The sequence below is a fragment of the Gekko japonicus genome, unplaced genomic scaffold (genome assembly GCF_001447785.1).
Source record: "Gekko japonicus isolate JY-2015 unplaced genomic scaffold, Gekko_japonicus_V1.1 scaffold66, whole genome shotgun sequence".
NCBI lineage: Eukaryota > Metazoa > Chordata > Lepidosauria > Squamata > Gekkonidae > Gekko > Gekko japonicus.
The window spans coordinates 1,735,389-1,753,150 of NW_015163605.1; the positions used below are offsets into that span (position 1 = coordinate 1,735,389).

Genomic DNA, 17,762 nt, shown 5'->3' on the forward strand with positions numbered 1-17,762 from the left:
AAATTAGGCTAACTGAATCAACAACATTCTTTGTTTATTTTTGTATACTCCATGATTCCTTTTTAATTTTCATATTTAGAGCGGAGTAGTTCAGGTTTTGAGAGCTCCTTTCTGGTTTTAAGTAACCATTTCAGCCATTGAGCACAGGCATTTCACCAAAATGTCGTCTGCTGCCTGCACACATTGTACAAAATGACTGTAGAATCCTTCAAACTTTATCAAACACAAGGGTCAATTCACAGGGCTCTGTCTACATGTGGCAGCAATGGGAAAGGCTTAGCTCATGCACATTAAGCTTTTTTCAACTTGTGCTGTATTCAGACCACCAGAACTTATAGACACAGGAAATTCAGAAGAGCCTGAAGGAGATGCTAGACCACATGTGTGAATTGGCCTTGCTCATTTCTACCATTCATGCTTGTGCAAAAGATTTCAGCCTGTTCAAATGCTTGCCTTTTATATTCTCATGTGATATACACATACAAATGCCCTGCAATTGTGGGGTGCCTCAAAGAAATATGCTCGCAGATGTGAATGGGGAAGATCTTACTGGTGGGAAGGCTCCATGTGTGCATCAGAGCTCTAGCACACAGCAAAGCCCATGGAGTATATATATACAAAGTTCAGAAACCAGAGAAGTTGTGCATAGTGCAAAACCCCCCCCTCCAAGTAAGGGCACACTGAATGTTTTTCAACTGTGTTTTAAAAGGCATATCTCCTTAGATTTTGGGAGGTACCATGGATAATTTTTAAAACTCACTTAAAGAACTTGGTATTATCATCACCAACATGGTGCTTCACATATAGAATCACAGTAATCACAGATTGAATGTGCACTTCTAAGAAGCGCATTGAAGTGTCTGGCCATAGAAGGCTATAACTCTACTTAAGATGTGACTGTAAGCCACAAAGCGACCCATTTTAAAATTATACTATAAAGATCTGTTGCATAAAACGCTACCTTCCAATTGGAATTGTTATTGCTTGGTATTACTGCATACAACTGGAAGATAAGCCTATAATTTAGGTAGGCAAGAGAGTGCACACTCATAGTTAAGAAGCAGTAATTTGACCCCTAGCAAGCAAATATGACCGAGAGAAAAATAAGAGAGTGCTTACATGTTGGTATTAGCAGTAGATGTCAACCATTCCCCAGCCAAGCCAATGATATCTAGTCCTGTAGAAAGCTGGTTGAAAAAGCGAGGATGACCTAGAATAATGAAACATACCAACTTAAGGATGCTATTTACCGCTGTCTCTTAAGATTTTGTGTTTTTTCATCAAGGTCCAAACAATCTGGTTTTCCGAATTCTATTGCATGACTTTATACCTTCAAATTGGAAATGGCACTGCTTACTCTTATTATACAAGTGGGGACCCACGATAGTCGCCTTCCTGCTCTTAGCCTTCTTCTTCCCTGCCCCTGCCTGCTGCAGCTCCTGGTCACCCCCACCATCACCACCGCTGCAGGGCCTAGCGCAGCTTGTTTCACCCCCACCCAGGGCTTTTTTTTGTAGGAAAAGCCCAGCAGGAACTCATTAGCATAATAGGCCACACCCAATAGCAGAAACTCATTAGCATATTGGGCCACACCCCTGACAGCACCACTCATTAGCATATTAGGCCGCACCCACATGTTACCAGAAGTAACACCCACCCAACCACACCCACCTTTTGCTTCTTATTCTGTCTACCTTGTTTGTTGTCAAAACCCAGAGCTTTTTTTTGTAGCAGGAACTTCTTTGCATGTTAGGCCACACACCCCTAATGTAGCCAATCCTAATGAGTTTCTGCTGTTGGGTGTGGCCTATTATGCTAATGAGTTCCTGCTGGGCATGGCCAACTCAGGAGCCAGCCGGAACTCCGTTCCTGCCCCAAAATAGCCCTACCCCCACCCCAACACCATCACTGCCCTCGACAGTGAGCCCAGCGCAGCTCCTCCTGGCCCCACTGAGGTTCCCTCCCATTACTGCCGCTTGGTCTAGCCAGGTTTCCTCCTCTCTGCAAGGCCCACTGACAGAGGCGGCGGCAGTAAGAGCAGTTGCCTGCACTTGCTCAGACAATGCTTTTGTTTTGTGGGGATTAACCCAACCCAATTTTTTTTGTTTCAGTTTTTTTCTGCAAATCTGTGGTGTCCCCCAAGTTTAAAAAACTATCAGTTTTCTTCCTGGGTGGCCCTGATCAGCGGATTAGATGTACGCAGATGGGGCAACACTTTTCATTATTATAATATACAAGCAGGGATCTGTGATACTCATGGGGGCTTCCTTCCCCTTCTCAGCTTTAATTTCCCCCCCCCCCATCACCACCAGTGGCCGGTTGCAGCTCCTGCTTTCAATTTAAATTAAATTAAAGCTAAGAGAGGGAAGGGATCACCTGCCACGAGTATCACAACTGCTGCCACTGTGAGCCCTGTGCAGCCCCCATGGCCAGGCCTACCTTGCTCCTGCCCCCACAACCCCCTGACATCAATGCTGATGAGCCCAGCACAGCTCGTCTTCACCAGATCCTCTGTGGTTTCCAATACCCCTCCACCATTGCGGCTGCCGCTAGCTAACCTGGCAGAGCTCCCAGCCCCCAACATCAGTGCCAGCAAGCCCAGTGCGGCTCCTGGCCTCCACCGCCAAGCTCACAGAGGCTCCTGAACCCCCTCCCCCTCGCAACTGCTGCTGGAGAGCCTGAAACAGCTCCCATCCCCCCAGCCTCCCCACACGGACATTGATGCTCGCAAGCTCCCGGCCTCCACCACCAGGCCCAGTACAGCTCTTGAACCCCCTTCATCCTCACAGCTGCTGCTAGTGAACTGAGCATGGCTCCTGGCCTGCCACATAAGGCCCATAATGACTTCTGCCCACCCGCTGTTGTTCCCAAGACTCCTTTTAAGCCCCCCACTGTAATTTTTAACGTTTCCAGATTTTTCTGCAAACCTGGGAGGTAGGGTTGCCAGGTCCAATTGTTCTGCCGGCAGGGGGTGGGAGGGAGTCTTCTGGGAGTGGGGGGGGGTTGACATTGCCGTGTGTGACGTTGCCAGTGCAATGATGTCATGTGGAATTGATGTCATCACACTGAGGATGTCGCACAGCAACGACACGCAACGTCCCCAGCATGATGATGTCACTTCTGCGTGACGTTATCATGCCAACAATGTCGATGCACAACATGCCTGTTCGAGGGTGGACTGAAACCCCCAAAACCAGGGAAACCCCCTCCCAAACCCTACTGCCCCCCCCCAAGTTTGTAGAAAAATCTTTTTGTCAGTGTTGGCCCAGTCCTTGGATTTAGATATACACAGATTAACCCACACTTGACTATTACACACACACACACACATGAGATCCTGCAAGGACTTGTGGAAGATGTCTCATTTCCCCCACCCACTCCTGAAATCTCCCATAGCCTCTCCTGTTTTCTGCTTCCTTCTCTCCTATGTTTGCCAACCCGGAGATCTTCTGGAATCACAATGGATCTCCCAAGTATAGAAATCAGTTCCCCTTCAGGTTGCCAGCTTCAAGCTGGGATATTCCTCAAGATTTGAAGGTGGAGCCTTGGGAGGGCGAGGTTTGGGGAGGGAAGCAACCTCAGCAGGGTAGAATGCCATTGAGTCCGCCCTCCAAAGCTGCCATTTTCTCCAGGGGAACTAATCTCTGTTATCTGGAGAGCAGTCAGGGGTCGTTTCGTAGAAAAAGACCTAGGGGAACTCATTAGCATAACTCATTAGCATATGCCACACCCCCTGACATCACCGGAAGTGTGTCATAAGGCCACACACCCCACCCCCAACAGTCCTGGCTGCTGCCGGCCTTGCAGCTCCACTGCCGAGCCCCATGAGGGGCCCGGCGGTGGACCTGCAAGGCCGGCGGGAATGCAAGGAAGCCCCGCGAAGGCCCTCCCTGGCCCCAGGCAGGCAGGGGTGGGGAGAGGCAGGGAGGAAGCAACTTACCCTCCCTCTTCTCCTGCCTCCTCCTGGCTGAATGAGGGCCAGAAGCAGGGCAGCCGGAAGCAGGGGGCGGGGCTTCGTCATGTGCCCCGCCCCCATACCTCACCTGGGGGAACTGTGAACCCCCGCAATCCTCCCCGAAATGACCTCTGAGAGCAGTTATAATTCCAGGTGATTTCTAGCCCTCAGTAGAGGTTGGCAACTCTAGCTCCCCTGGAAGAAATGGCTACTTTGGAGGATGCAGTCTTTGGCATTATACCCCTCTGAGGTATTATACCCCTCCTCAAACCCCGCCCTCCTCAGGTTCCAAATCCCTAATCTCTAGGAGTTTCCTAATCTGGAGGTGGCAACCCTATCTCCTTCCCACCAACCTACCTTTATCTGCCCCTCTGTCTTAACTGTCCCTCCCTCCCCCTCGGCAGCTGCTACCTAGGAAAACTAAGGCCCAGTTGTGTGGTGCCAGCCACTGGGCCAGGTCCACTTGCATGGTAGGGAATCCTCAAGGATTTATGGAAGGGGGGGGACTCACTTTCCCCTGTATCCCCCTCCCCTCCCCACACCATATCCTTTCCCCTCTCCCTGCCTCATTCTCTCTTTCTCAGCCATTCACCACCCTGCCTTTTATTTGCCTCCCACCTTCAGCTATATTTATTATTTGTTTAGTTCATTTACACTCCACCTTTCTGCACAGTGGGGACCAAAGCAGCTTACATTATTCTCCTTTCCTTCTTTTTATCTGCACAACAACCCAGTGTGGTAAGTTAGTCTGAAAGTATGTGATTGGTCCAAAATCACACAGCAAGAAGGGGATTCAAACCTGTATCTCCCAGACACTACTCTGAAGCTTTAACTGCTACACCACTTTGGCACTCATAGGGTGGCTGCTGTTGAACAGTAGCAAGCAGCCAGGCCTAGTTGAGTCATGCAAGTTGGGTGGTATGAAGTCACCCAGTGGTTGCTGCCAGGCCTAGGAGGATTGCCAAACTCCAAGTGAGAATTACAACTGAACTCCAAATGACAGAAATCTTTCCTCCAGGAGAAAATGGCTAGTTTGGAAGGAGAACTCTATGGCATCAGCTAAGGCCTCTCCTCTCTCCAAACCCTGCCCTCCTCAGACTCTACCAACAAAATCTTCAGGAATTTCCCAACTTGGAGATGGCAACCCTAGTCAGGCCTGGCTCCAATGAATACTCCCTCAAAGGCCCTCAAAGGACCCGGCCTTCCCCCCCTGCCTTTTACTGACAGAATGCAGTCTGGGATACTGTGGTTGCCTAGCAACAGCCACTGAGGGAATCTGTTGCTTAAAGCAACAGGTACTCCTTTAATCATTTTTGGATTTTTTTAAAGCCCCCAATGTATTCTTTTTAAAATTTCACATTTTTCTGCAAACATGGGGCCTTTTTAGGTTTGCATAAAGATCCCTCTTGCCCGTTCACAGCTCCAGTCACTGGATTTAAGTATCCAAAGATTGGCTGACTTCACTATTAGAATATAAGACAAGTGTGGACCTACAAGAAACTTGTGGAGAGGGTACATCCCTTCCTCTTCTTTGGTGCCTTCCCTAGGGCTGCCAAGTGGGGGCGGGGGGCGGGGAAAACCCCGCTTTGGAGGCCCGATTTCCGCGGCGGCGGAATCGGGCCCCGGGGGGAACTCCGCCCCCCGAAGCTGCGTCACCAGAGGTGACACAGCCATGTCGCTCACATTGGGGGCGTGCCCCAGATCGTCGGGCCACGCCCCCAACGTGAGCGACGTAGCACGTCACTTCCTGAGACGTGCTGGTGGCGCACGTGCACAAGTTCTGAGAGAGCTCCCAGAGCCTGGCAAGGCTCCCCCGCCGGCAAGGGTAAGTACACTTGGCAACCCTAACCTTCCCTCTTCCTTCTTCTCTAAAAATCTTCCCCCTCTTTCTCCCACTCCCCTTATGTCTCAACCTACCCCCATCTCTTTTGCCTCCATTCCTTCTCTGTCAATCTACCCGCCTTCTCTGATAACTTACCCCCCTTATTCCCCTCCCTTGCAGGAAATGGAGTGGGACAGAAATCAAATAAACTAAACTAAACTTTTTGCCATTCCCTTTATCAATCAACCTACCTCCTATTTCACTCCTTTCTCCCCATTCCCCTTATCTGTCAATATACCCCCATCTCTTTTGCCCCCCATCTTTTCTCTTTTAGTCTGTCTCCCCAATGATGAGTATCTCTCAAATGTTGTCACAGGTAATAGCCAATAAATGCCTATGATGCTCAGGCATTCTCAGTATATCAAGTAAGCGGGGAGGGCGGGATAGAAATTTAAATAAATAAATAAATAAATAATATAATCATGGCACCCACAATAGCCATAGATGAACTGTCTGTGGGAAGTATTACATTTTTCCCATATACAAACCATGCAAAAATGTAATCTTGTAAAATAAATGCAGCAGTGTGAGAACATGAGGGCCATTTGCACTAAATGGGACATAAATATGCATTTATCACACTATGTCTGTAGAAAGACACACAAAGTATCCACTGTTGTTCAGCTAGAATTACATTCATTCGGGTAAATATTAAATTAAAATGGTATGGCTTAAAACTCTGTTTCATTCCCTATTTTTAATTAGTCCCCTTTTACCAGGTGAGTTTCTGCAAAGAGAAAGAGAAGTTTAGGTCTTTGATTCTCCCTTGCCCTGAAACAGAAGGTAACTCCGAAAACATATTTCATGAAGAGTCCTTCTGATGGTCTAATGGTTTGTTCTGATACAGTGCATAAAACCAGTGAAGTTCAGTGGCCATCAACCGAGAAGAACACTGTCAGGTCATATTAGGACTCGCCTTATGCTTGATACGCACCCAGAAGGGCCTTTGTAAAAATTTAAGGTTAATCCTCGTGATATTTTTCAGTGGAAAACAGATTTTCAGCAGACACAACATCCTTCACTGTTAATGTTGCCCAAAGCTGTCCATCAGGTAAGCAGTTCTAAATTTAAAGGATACTCATCCTACACACTGTAATGAGGGGGGACAGAGAATGTGAGGAATGAGATTAACCATTATGCGTCTTCTTCTCTTCATGAAAATCCAAGGAATAAACTGAGGTGGCCCAAAATACTTTGTTTGCTGAAGGTGAAAATCCAAACAACAATCTCCTTGTAGTGGTAAAACTATAATATGAAAATGAATGGCAATTTGCCATTCTTCTATAATAATACCTTAAATCAGCTGTGACCTGGATAACCCAGGCTTGCTTGATCTTGACAGATCTCAGAAGCTAAGCAGGGTTGGCGTTGGTTAGTATTTAGATGGGAGGCCACCAAGGAAGTACAGGGTAACAACGCATAAGCAGGCAGTGGCAAGCCACCTCTGAACGCCTTTTGCCCTGAAAACTTTGCAGGGTCGCTATAAACCAGCTGCGACTTCATGACATTTTCCACCACTACCACCAATGTCGAATTCAAAAAAGAAGTAATACCTTAAATTCTTCCATCCGAGTTGAGATGTACTGTCCTCTCTAACAGAGCATTTGGCATCAGTAAAATCATCACACTCTTGAATATTATACAGCGCTTCCGGATGGTAGCTTACCCACTGAGTGAAAACAATGCTGACACATGAATGGCAACTATCTCAGAGAAGAATACTTCCTGGGGTGGGATTCAAAGCAGTTTTGGAGGAACAGTGCAATCATTCTGGCCTCCCCTATCCTTGGCCCCTTTCCCAGTGCCCCTTACTATTCTGGATACTACTTGGGCACTAAAGTTTCTTCGGGTAACTATTCCTGCCTGCCTAACATGAGGCATGGCTCTTTGTCATTATCTGTTGTTGTCATCTATTGTTTTATTGTTTCATTGTTTTATGTTGGTTTTTGCCCATTTTGGAGGGTAGGGTGGGGTATAAAGTAAACAAACAAACAATAGCTGGTTTTATTCCAATTGCTGTGGCCCCAGCAGCATCTTCTGCTGCTCTGTGGTCCCCTGAGAAGACCAAGGCCTTCAGAATTGAGCAACTCTGAATCTACTTCTGGCCTGATCTGGATAGCTCAGGCTAATCTGATCTTCTCAGATCATGGAAGCTAAGCAGGGTCAGCCCTAAATAGTACTTGGATGGAAGACTACCAAGCAAGCCCAGGGCCGCTTCTGTTCATTTCTTGATTTGAAAACCCTACGAGGTTGTTATACATTGGCTGTGACTTGACAGCACTTTCCACCATAACTAGTCCACCTTCTTCCTTTCACCGGCCTTGTTTGGCGTCATCTACTTTGTTCTTTACTAAACAGGACTCCTAAGGAACAACTTTGAGCAGACATTTTAAAAACCTGAAGGTTGTTTTAAAGAGTAAATTATAATTGGCCCAGCCTAAAATATGGGACTCCTATCTCTTGCATGAAAGGTTAGAGTGTTAGATTAGGATCTGGGAGACCTAGGTTTAAATCCCCACTCTGCCATGGAAACATGCTGGTAACCCTGGGCCAGTTACATACCCTCAATCTAACCTACCTCACAGAGTTGTTGTGAGGAGGAGGAGGAGAAGAAGAAGAAAAAGAAAAAGAAGAGGAGACAGAGGAGGAGGAGATTGGATTTATACCCCACCCTTCACTCAGAGTCTCAGAGCGGCTTACAAACTCCTTTCCCTTCTCCTCCCCACAACAGACACCCTGTGAGGTAGGTGGGGCTGAGAGAGCTCTGACAGAAACTGCTCTTTTTCAAGAACACCTCTGACTTGCCCAAGGCCATCCAGCAGCTGCGAGTGGAGGAGTGGGGAATCAAATCCGGTTCTCCTAGATTAGAGTCAGCGCACTTAACCACTACACCAAATGGAGGATATGATGCAAATCACTTTGGGTCCCCACTGAGGAGAAAGACAGGGTATAAATGATGATGATAGATGGATAAACTGATGGATAGACAGACGGGTGGATGGACAGATAGATGCTGTGTACACATATGTTATCTATGGAACATTGCCTTGCTCATAAAAACTGGGAAGCTCCTACACTCACAGAGCTTTTTAGACATAAAAGAGCAGCTACATGGCAGCTACAATATTTTCTTTTACTTTCTCCAAGTTTTTTTCATTGGTTGGGAAATGTCTACCAATCTCTCTCTCTCTCCCCCCCCCCTCTCTCTCTGTCCTTCTTACCAGCAGCCTGATGGTTGGCAACAGAGGTTTTCTGCCTCTGGCATCAAACAATCCAAGGTATTATTGCTAAATATGAAGAATTCACTGTTTAATTTATCCCATAGGTTTATCCAGTGAGAGGAGCAGAGTCAGACGGAATAATGTGCCACATATCAGAACTGTCCACATAATTCTGGGGATCACATAAAATAAACAAAGCCTTAAGTTAATCAAATCTCTCCCTCCCCCTTCAGACCTACAGGAATTTTCCTCATAAACCTCCCAATAACAAATTCTGGCTCTCAACATCATATATTCTTGAATACGTGACAACCCTACATAGAAATGGGGTTGTGACAGATGAGGAAGTATCTGTTCTGTCCAGAGGTTGATTTGGGGGGGATCGCGGGGGATCGCAGTTCCCCTGGGTGAGGTGCGGGGGGCGGGGCACATGATGAAGCCCCGCCCCTTGCTTCCGGCCACCCCGCTTCCGGCCCTCATTCAGCCAGGAGGAGGCAGGAGAAGAGGGAGGGTAAATTGCTTCCTCCCCGCCTCTCCCCACCCCTGCCTGCCTGGGGCCAGGGAGGGCCTTGGCGGGGCTTCCTCACACTCCCGCCGGCCTTGCAGGTCCACCGCTGGGCCCCTGATGTCAGGGGGTGTGGCATATGCTAATGAGGTATGCTAATGAGTTCCCCTAGTTCTTTTTCTATGAAACTACCCCTGGTTCTGTCGTTGCCAAGGTTCTGGAAGTGTTTTAAGGATACCGACTTCATTTTCAGACAGTCTGGTCCATTTAGATTTCTAGAAAGACTTAAAATATTTCAGGCACATCTCCCCCCCCCCCCCATAATTGAAAATTAAAGCTATTAAAACCATTTGTCCTGAAAATAGTAGCACACGCTGAAGAATGTAAAGCAGAATTACAGCTGAAATTATACTCGATATCTTACTCAGAAATGACCTGGAAGCAGCAGTCTTTCCTTGTTTAATGAGTTATCAGTGGGGTTACAACTATTAATGATACTAAGCCCTCCTTTTTTCCTTTGTTTTTGGCATTAAACATCTTGAGGACATAACAAAGAGAAACTGCAAATTCAGTGCCATTTATGCCCTCATTTACCTAATGATATTGTTCCCCCGAGACACAGGCCCCTTTGCTTTCCATCAAGTGCAAGAGATTGAGACTTTTAAAGTGTGCCTGCCTGAGCTCTCTACACACAACACTGCAAAATGCCCATTTGTGTGACAAATAGAACTGCCAACAGCCTGCCTTAACACGGGCAATAAGGCAGGGGTTACTTTGGGTACTTTCAAACACTTCATTTCCCCCTGTATCCACTTCCCCCATACTATTTCCTCTTTCTGTCTTCCTGGCAGCCCCAATATTCTCCCCGCTTTCCCTGCTTCCCTTTCTCCTTCCCACTCACCAACCAACTTTTTTTAATCTGCCCCCCCCCGGCCCATCTTCAGCTTTATTTTTTATTTACTTCATTTATACCCTACCTTTCTCCTGAATGGTGACTGAACACATCTTATACCATTCTCCTCTCCTCCCATTTTTCTGCAATCCTGGGGATTTTCTCAGGTTTATGGAAAGATCCAGTCTCTGGATTTAAGTATCTGTAGATGGGGGCCACTTTGAAAATTAGATATATTGATAGTATAACTGGTCTGCAGAGGAGTGTTACCCCTCTGTGGCAGACAACATACAATTTCTTCTTAAGAGCACCTTCTTTTCTGGCCAGTTTCTTGATTCTGCCTATTGAATTACTCTTGTTACAAGCTGTTAAATGTGCCTATGTACTGGGCATGAATCCTGCAACTTGTCTCACAGGGACCTGTGTTAATAATGCTGCTATATGTTGGGTATTACAAGTTGAAAACACTCAGTATATCTGGGGTTAAATGTTTGTTTATGTTACTCACAGGAAGTCACATGTTTTCCATATAACCAATGTTCTTTAGATGTAGAAAGCCCGGGAATTTTCTCCCTGATCTAGGAATTTGATTGGGACTAAAGTGTCAAGGTGTATTAGCATTTTATGGCTCTCTTCCTGTCTTCGTTTGGTGTTCTGAAGAACAAGAAGAGCAACCATAATCTCTCTCTTCTAGTTTTGTCTTTGTAGAGTAAGGATGTAGCCGACTTTGCTCTGTTATTTTCATCCCAGTTACCCTTCCCATGCTAGAATTTAGTAAAAACTTTATATTTTAATCACACATGGACTCTCAGTCTGAATTATTTTACTCTGGCTCTGCTGGACTAAATTATCTCTACTAAATACCAATTTTTCAATATCTCACTATCACCCAACACTATAGCTATTAGGAGTTATTAAAAAAGAACCACTGCAAAGAGCTATGCAAATCCATTGCTCTTCGCAAATTAATTTAGAATAAATCCACCCCTGGCCCTCAAAGACCTATCCAAATAGGGAGTTCTCATAATACTCAGGTTCTCAGAACCCATGGAAGGGATTCTATATATGTGTAGAATTTGTATTAAAGTAGTGGCACAAATTGTATCATTTCAGAAGGGACTCAAATTTCTTCCAGCTGTCCTTCCTTCCATCACACAAGCCAAGGGTGCATATACTGAACAGCTTGCCCTGTGCACTCATAGCTTCATGCATGCAGAGCCAGACCCATGGGTACAGTCCTTACAACGTCTCTAGTCCCCTGGTTTCCTGCAAAGACAAGGGAATTCTCTCACCTGTCCTGACTCCGTATTTCAATGTGTCCCGGCAGTCTACTAGGATCTGTTCAAGTGACTCTGGGTTGTCAGAGAGCTCCAGGTTGAATCCTTCCATGCCTTCCAGGAGCTGGTGTGGGTGGTGGAAATCCAGCACCTTGGTGGACCTATCAAAGGTCTTCCGCACATAGGCCAGGAGAATGTCCACCACCTCCAGTAGGAACTGCACCGTCTGCTCCTCTCCATTCTTGGCCGGCAGCAAGTCTGAAAAAAATGGACCAGCGTACAATAATCGCTGTTAAAGGGAAGCAAGGGATTTCTTCAGCTCCTCCTATCCTCTTCATTCTCTTTTTGCCAAGCACCTCGCACATGTAGATTGTACTCTTGTGTGGCGTATCCACCCAGAAAAGTGACCACACACACAACTGCGTATACTTTAAGACTGCCGAACATGGATTTAATTACCTTGAGGTGGATGGATTCAGAAAAACAGCATGGTTAAAATGGTAAACGGGTGGAGTTTGGCAATTGTCTCAGTGTGTGCTTATAAGAGGTGTGGAGCTTTGGATCTGTGTTAATTATTATTAATGGGTCCGGTCACACGCAGAATTAGCCTCTTGATAGGGCGAATGCTGGGTGGATTTTACGGGCACAATCACATAGGAACATCTGGCAAGTGTCCTGTACCCGTCGGCGACTCGTATCGCCCCGCCGAAGATGCGGAGTAAAAAGATACCTGGGAAAGTGCAGTGTTTTCTGGAAAATGTGGGGCACAGGCAGATGTCGGATCGTGGAAGCGCTGGTATCCCATTGCAACCAGCGCCCATCTGCGACCCATCTCACACCCGATTTTTTTTTTTTAAACCCCGCCGTGGATTCGCTTCCGTGGTCACACGCATGCGGGACCTCCGGTTTAAAAACAAAACGCTCACCTGATCGGGAAGCGGCAGTTTGTGATCGCCCCATGTGTGATCGCGCCATGCCACTTCCACCCCCCCACTTCTTTGCCATGCTTCACCATCAACGTGTGATCAGCGGCTGACGGCCTGATCACGGAGCCTTGAAGGAATGTCTGATCATTTTGCTCTGGGGCAAAAAGCCTCACCTCCCCCCCAGATTATCTCGCTCGTGTGACCGGGACCCATATCAGTCAAGGTGTAGGTCTCTGAATTACTTAACACTGAACAGGCAACTGTGTATACATGGCCCCTGTCATTACGACAGGCCCAGTGCTCCCTCTAAGCTGTGGAGTCCTGTGAGCAAAAATTCAACTTTGTGAGCTACTGGCATTAAAGCTATGAGCGAGCGATCTGGCTACTGCATAAATCAGTTTGCTTTGGACCCATCCTTCCTGAGCTAAGGCAAAAAAGTGTGAGCCAAAAGCTTAAAAACTGTGAGCTAACTCACACTAACTCAGCTTAGAGAGAACACTGGTTGTCGCCTATTATTTCTTGCACAGCTCCTGCACTTTTTAACAGGCTGCGTTAAAAGGAGAAATTCTGAAGGGGGGACTTCTCTGTCCTGTTCCCCGTTCTGTGAAAAGGAAAATTGCTTGCTGAATTCCTGTTTTGTCACACACCTACATCAGAAGCCCAAGATCCAAATCAACCTTAGCTCAGAATCTTCTCTTTCTCTACTTCCAGTGCTCAGCTATGACTTTAACTGTGGTTTGACCTGAAGAAATTCAAGAGGCTCTCTCTGGGTTAAAGACGTGAGGAATAAATGCTTCTCCTATTGGCATTTTGTTTGCAATGAAGCTGTAATGCAAAAAAATAGCTCTGTGTGTGTGTGTGTGTTTCCCAGAGTTTCTGTTCAATCATTTCACTGAAGTTTCTCACTGGGAGATCTGGGCACCAAGCAACAGCTCAGGACATATCTAGAAGGCTCCTATTTTTTTCATAGGATATTTCTCCACCTTCTCTTCAGAGTCCCGCTCGAGGCTGCTTACGATCACAACCACAGAACAAAATTAAAAACTGGGCATTGAAAATGGTTCTTAGCACCCATTTCTGACATCCTCCTACAAAACTAATTAGCAGAACTTGATTAATTAAGATATTTACACTCCACTCTTCTCTCCAACAGGTTTTCAAAGCAGCTGACATCATTCTTCCCTCCTCTATTTTATCCTCACAACAACCCTATAAGGTAGATTAGGATGAAAGAGAGAGAGAGAGCGACTAGCTGAAGGTCCCCCAACAAGCTTCCGTGGCAGAGTGGGGATTTGAACTTGGGTCTCCCAGATCCTACTCAGATACTCGAACTACTCTGCCACACGAGCTTTAGATGGCTGATTACCATGGCAAGGCCACTCCACATGGTAGGAGCCTTGAGTGTAGTCCTGTGGAATTGAAGCCACAAGACTCTTCAGGCTTCACACGGTTTCCTGATTTCAGTTATACAGCCAGTGGCAATAGGATTTATGCCTTTGTACACCAAGATCCACATTAACATGAAACTGAGAGCCCATTCAGATAGCCAGTTTACCACACACATTCATGCGTTTGCATCTGACATGTGTCAAGGATGCCTCCTTAATACTTGGCAGGATCATACAGATGACCACCGGTGTTCCCTCTAAGCTGAGTCAGTGTGAGCTAGCTCATAGTTTTTTAGCCTCCGGCTCACACATTTTTGTCTTAGCTCAGGAAGGATGGCTCCAGAGCAAACTGATTTCTGCAGCAGCCAAATCACTGGCTCACAACTTTAATGCCAGTAGCTCACAAGGTAGAATTGTTGCTCACAAGACTCCACAGCTTAGAGGGAACATTGATTGACCACCCACCCAATTCATTGATTAAGTGGGTTTAACTCACTTCTGTCAGTTACACACTTGTATGAGAGGATGGCTGTGTAGAACAGACTCTATGGTTGCAAATCCTCTCTCCCAGGAATAAGCCCTGTTGAACTCAGTGAGATTCTAAGTCAACGGTGCTGCATGTCTTGCTGATATCAGATCTGCCTTGGGGTAGACGGTTTGCCTGCTGATTTCAGCAGGGTTCTTACCCCATCCTAAATGCACTTAGTCAGACTTCAACCCTCACTGAATATAATGGAACTTCTGTCGCCAGACAGCGGTGCTTAAACCTACCACCTAGCCATATGATCTCAAATGCATTAGAAGACAGGTTCGAACTGAATCGTCTTGCAATCTATTTAAATGGCTTAAAAACCAAAATACTTCGGCTGTGGGGGATTTGGGATCACTCTGGTAGTACAATCCTAAACAGAATTATGCCCTCCTAAACCCACTGAAGTCAATCGAGTTACTCTGTTTTGGACAACACTCTGGGTCACCTTTGTTGGACGAGTGGCAATAACTAATACGGTGATTCCAGAATCACCCTAAGCACGGGAAGTGGTCTTTGACTTCAGGGAACTTCCCAGCAAAAGGCAGAACCCTGAGCCACCGAAATCAATGTAAAATTTCCAGTTGGTTTCACCTGAACTGTGCTGACCTGAATTATTTAGTATTGCCTAACTAAGGATACGTGAAGCTGGTAAGATTTTGGATAACAATGGCTTTTTGACTAATGAGAGTAATGTGCGGTGGGCTCTAGTACAGACAGAAGGCCAAGAAATAGGTCCAGAACATGCGGTAGTATATATATGTGTGTGTGCGGGCGTTTGTGTGTCAGAAATTAATTCAAAAACTGTTTATGTTTCCAGCAGCAGCCACTGATGCCCTTGAGAACTTCAAAAGCAGACTGAATAACTCTGCCCAGTTGCCACAAGTATCTTGTACTTACTGCCTGTAAATCTGGAAGGTGGACGGGGGAAAAACAACCTCATATCAATAAACTATATTGACTTGTAGATTAAAAATGCCTGTAAAATAACACGACTTTGGTGTAATAGCCAGACAATCATGGGGGGGGGGGGTTTGAACAGAGGAAAGCATGCCAGTATGGTGTAGTGGTTAGAGGGCTAGAGTAGGATCTTGGAGACCTGGGTTCGAATTGCTAATCTGCCATGAAACTCAGCAGGAGACCTTGTAACCTCAGCCTAACCTACCTCACAGGAACTGTATAAACCACTTTGAACTCCTTAGATGAAGAGTGGGATATACATGCACGGGCAAATTGTTGAGAAAACAAGGGGATTATAGAAAATAGGCTACAGGACTTAGAGGGGGCTGGGGAAAGAAACAAAAACAAGGCGTAATTGGAGCCCTAAATGGAGCATCTGGTCGTGCACAGAGTGCATTTCCCCTACCAAGTTGTCACACTCACTCACTCTCACTCACACCACCATCACCATTGGGATGTAGCTGGTACTTCCAGACACCAATGATGCAGGCAGGCCTGAGCCCTGACTGGAAACATGAAGCCATGGGAAGGAGGATATACAAGAGAAAGCAGAACAGAAAAGCCTTACCCCGGGCATAGAGGTTGGAGAAATCTGTCTCGGTCCTCCGGAACCTGACTTCCTTCTCGCTGTTCTCGCAGGCCAGCAGGTTCTTGGACGACTGCCTTTCCTTGAGCGCGCTCACCAGGCGACTTTTGTCTTCCAGGCTGTTATTCCTTTGCAAGAACCCTACATCATTATTACAAGGTGCACAGGTCAGAGGGGATTTGTTCTCGCTTCCCAGCATCTTGGCTACAACTAACGAGCCAGGAAATAATAACTGCTGTCGCCGCCACCGCAATCACAGGCAAGGCAATAGCCTTCCTCCCCCCCCCCACCGCCTCTGTCCCGCCTTCTTCACTTGCCCTGCCAGATCCTGTTCAAAGTGGGGCTGATTCTGGTGGGTCTGCCCTAATGAGGTCAGGGAGGAAGAGTATTTATAGGGAAAGCGCATTCGCCTGGAGGAGCGAGCGCTCAAAGGACATCAACTGCAAAAGAGCCAGCCAGGCACAAAATAAAAAAAACCCCTATACCCACACCCCTTTTTGTGTGTCATTTAATGTAGTGGTAAATCCTTATTAAGTCGATCGGACAGATTCCACTCCAGGAATCAGCCACCGGAAAGAAGAGAGCTCAGGACAAGTCAATGCAATTATGACAGCCATCCTGTGTAGTCCCCCCCCCATCCTTTTCTTTCCTTCCCAGAGGCAAAATGAATGGGTTTTAGAAAGCAGGCAGTAAAAGGAGATGCTGCGCTAAAACTAAGGCCACCGTCCGGTTCTCTTTCTCTATCACTCATTGATTAAACCAGAGGATCTGTCTCTCTGGAATACCAATCCAGAAACCACCTCCAAATCTTGGCCTGGGGGATGTCTTTTGCTCAGGCTAGAAGGTACAGTGGGGCATGTTGGGGCCCAGCCCCTCGACTCCCTACCAAGCCCCCCCAACTTCCTTTCAGCCCACCCCCCTGGCTCTCTGGCAAGATACGGTGGCCGCCATGAACTCCCCCTGTGCCGCTGATTCTCCTTGCCTTCCCCCTGCACCGTACTTCTTTGGGGCTGGCTGAAGCATGTGAGTTACCTTTAATTGATTTAGCCAGTGCTCCAGTGCCCCCCGGAAGAATTAAAATGCCCTCTGACTTAGAAATTCCTAGCTACGGGCCTGCTTTTGCTGCTGCTCCAAAGCCCAGTCCCTGAACCTAGTCTGTGTCCTTAGAGAGTGTGTCCCTGAGCACAAGCAGAGTGCATTTCTCTTTCTCCATACTCAGGAGCAAGGACTTCCACATCAGATAGCATGACTCCCATTTCAGATGCAGCACTTTGTTCTCATGCTTCGCTTTTTGGGAAGAAACCTGCGGCTCAAGCTGATCTGTGTTGACTCAGAAGTTAAGTCCTGTTCAATTCAATAATAACATCTTCCAAAGTAAGAGTGCATAGGACTGTAGCCTTAGGCTCCAACCCTATGGATGGAAGTGAAACAAAACAGGAGTCCAATAGCACATCTGAGAGGAACAGCATACGCTTTCTTTACGAGTCAGAGCTCACTTCAGCAGAGGCAATGAAGCGCACACCCATTAGGTGGATGCTTTTGTGTGCCTGTTAATTGCATTCAATGGGATTATTACTCTCAGGTGGGCAGGCAGGCAGGCATAGAATCCCAGCCTCTCTTGGAAATACCCAGGAGTGTGCT

The 17,762-nt window shown here is 46.8% G+C and overlaps 1 protein-coding gene across 1 annotated transcript in view; it reads right to left on the bottom strand.

The window, feature by feature from the left end:
* GAD1 (glutamate decarboxylase 1) overlaps positions 1 to 17,762 on the bottom strand; it is a 72,217-nt gene that overhangs the window by 38,871 nt on the left and 15,584 nt on the right. The window contains exons 3-5 of the mRNA XM_015407264.1: positions 16,104 to 16,262; positions 11,748 to 11,990; positions 1,120 to 1,210 (exon numbers count right to left, since the gene is read on the bottom strand). Of these exons, the coding sequence (XP_015262750.1) occupies positions 1,120 to 1,210; positions 11,748 to 11,990; positions 16,104 to 16,262 (493 nt within the window). The remainder of the gene's footprint in view (positions 1 to 1,119; positions 1,211 to 11,747; positions 11,991 to 16,103; positions 16,263 to 17,762) is intronic.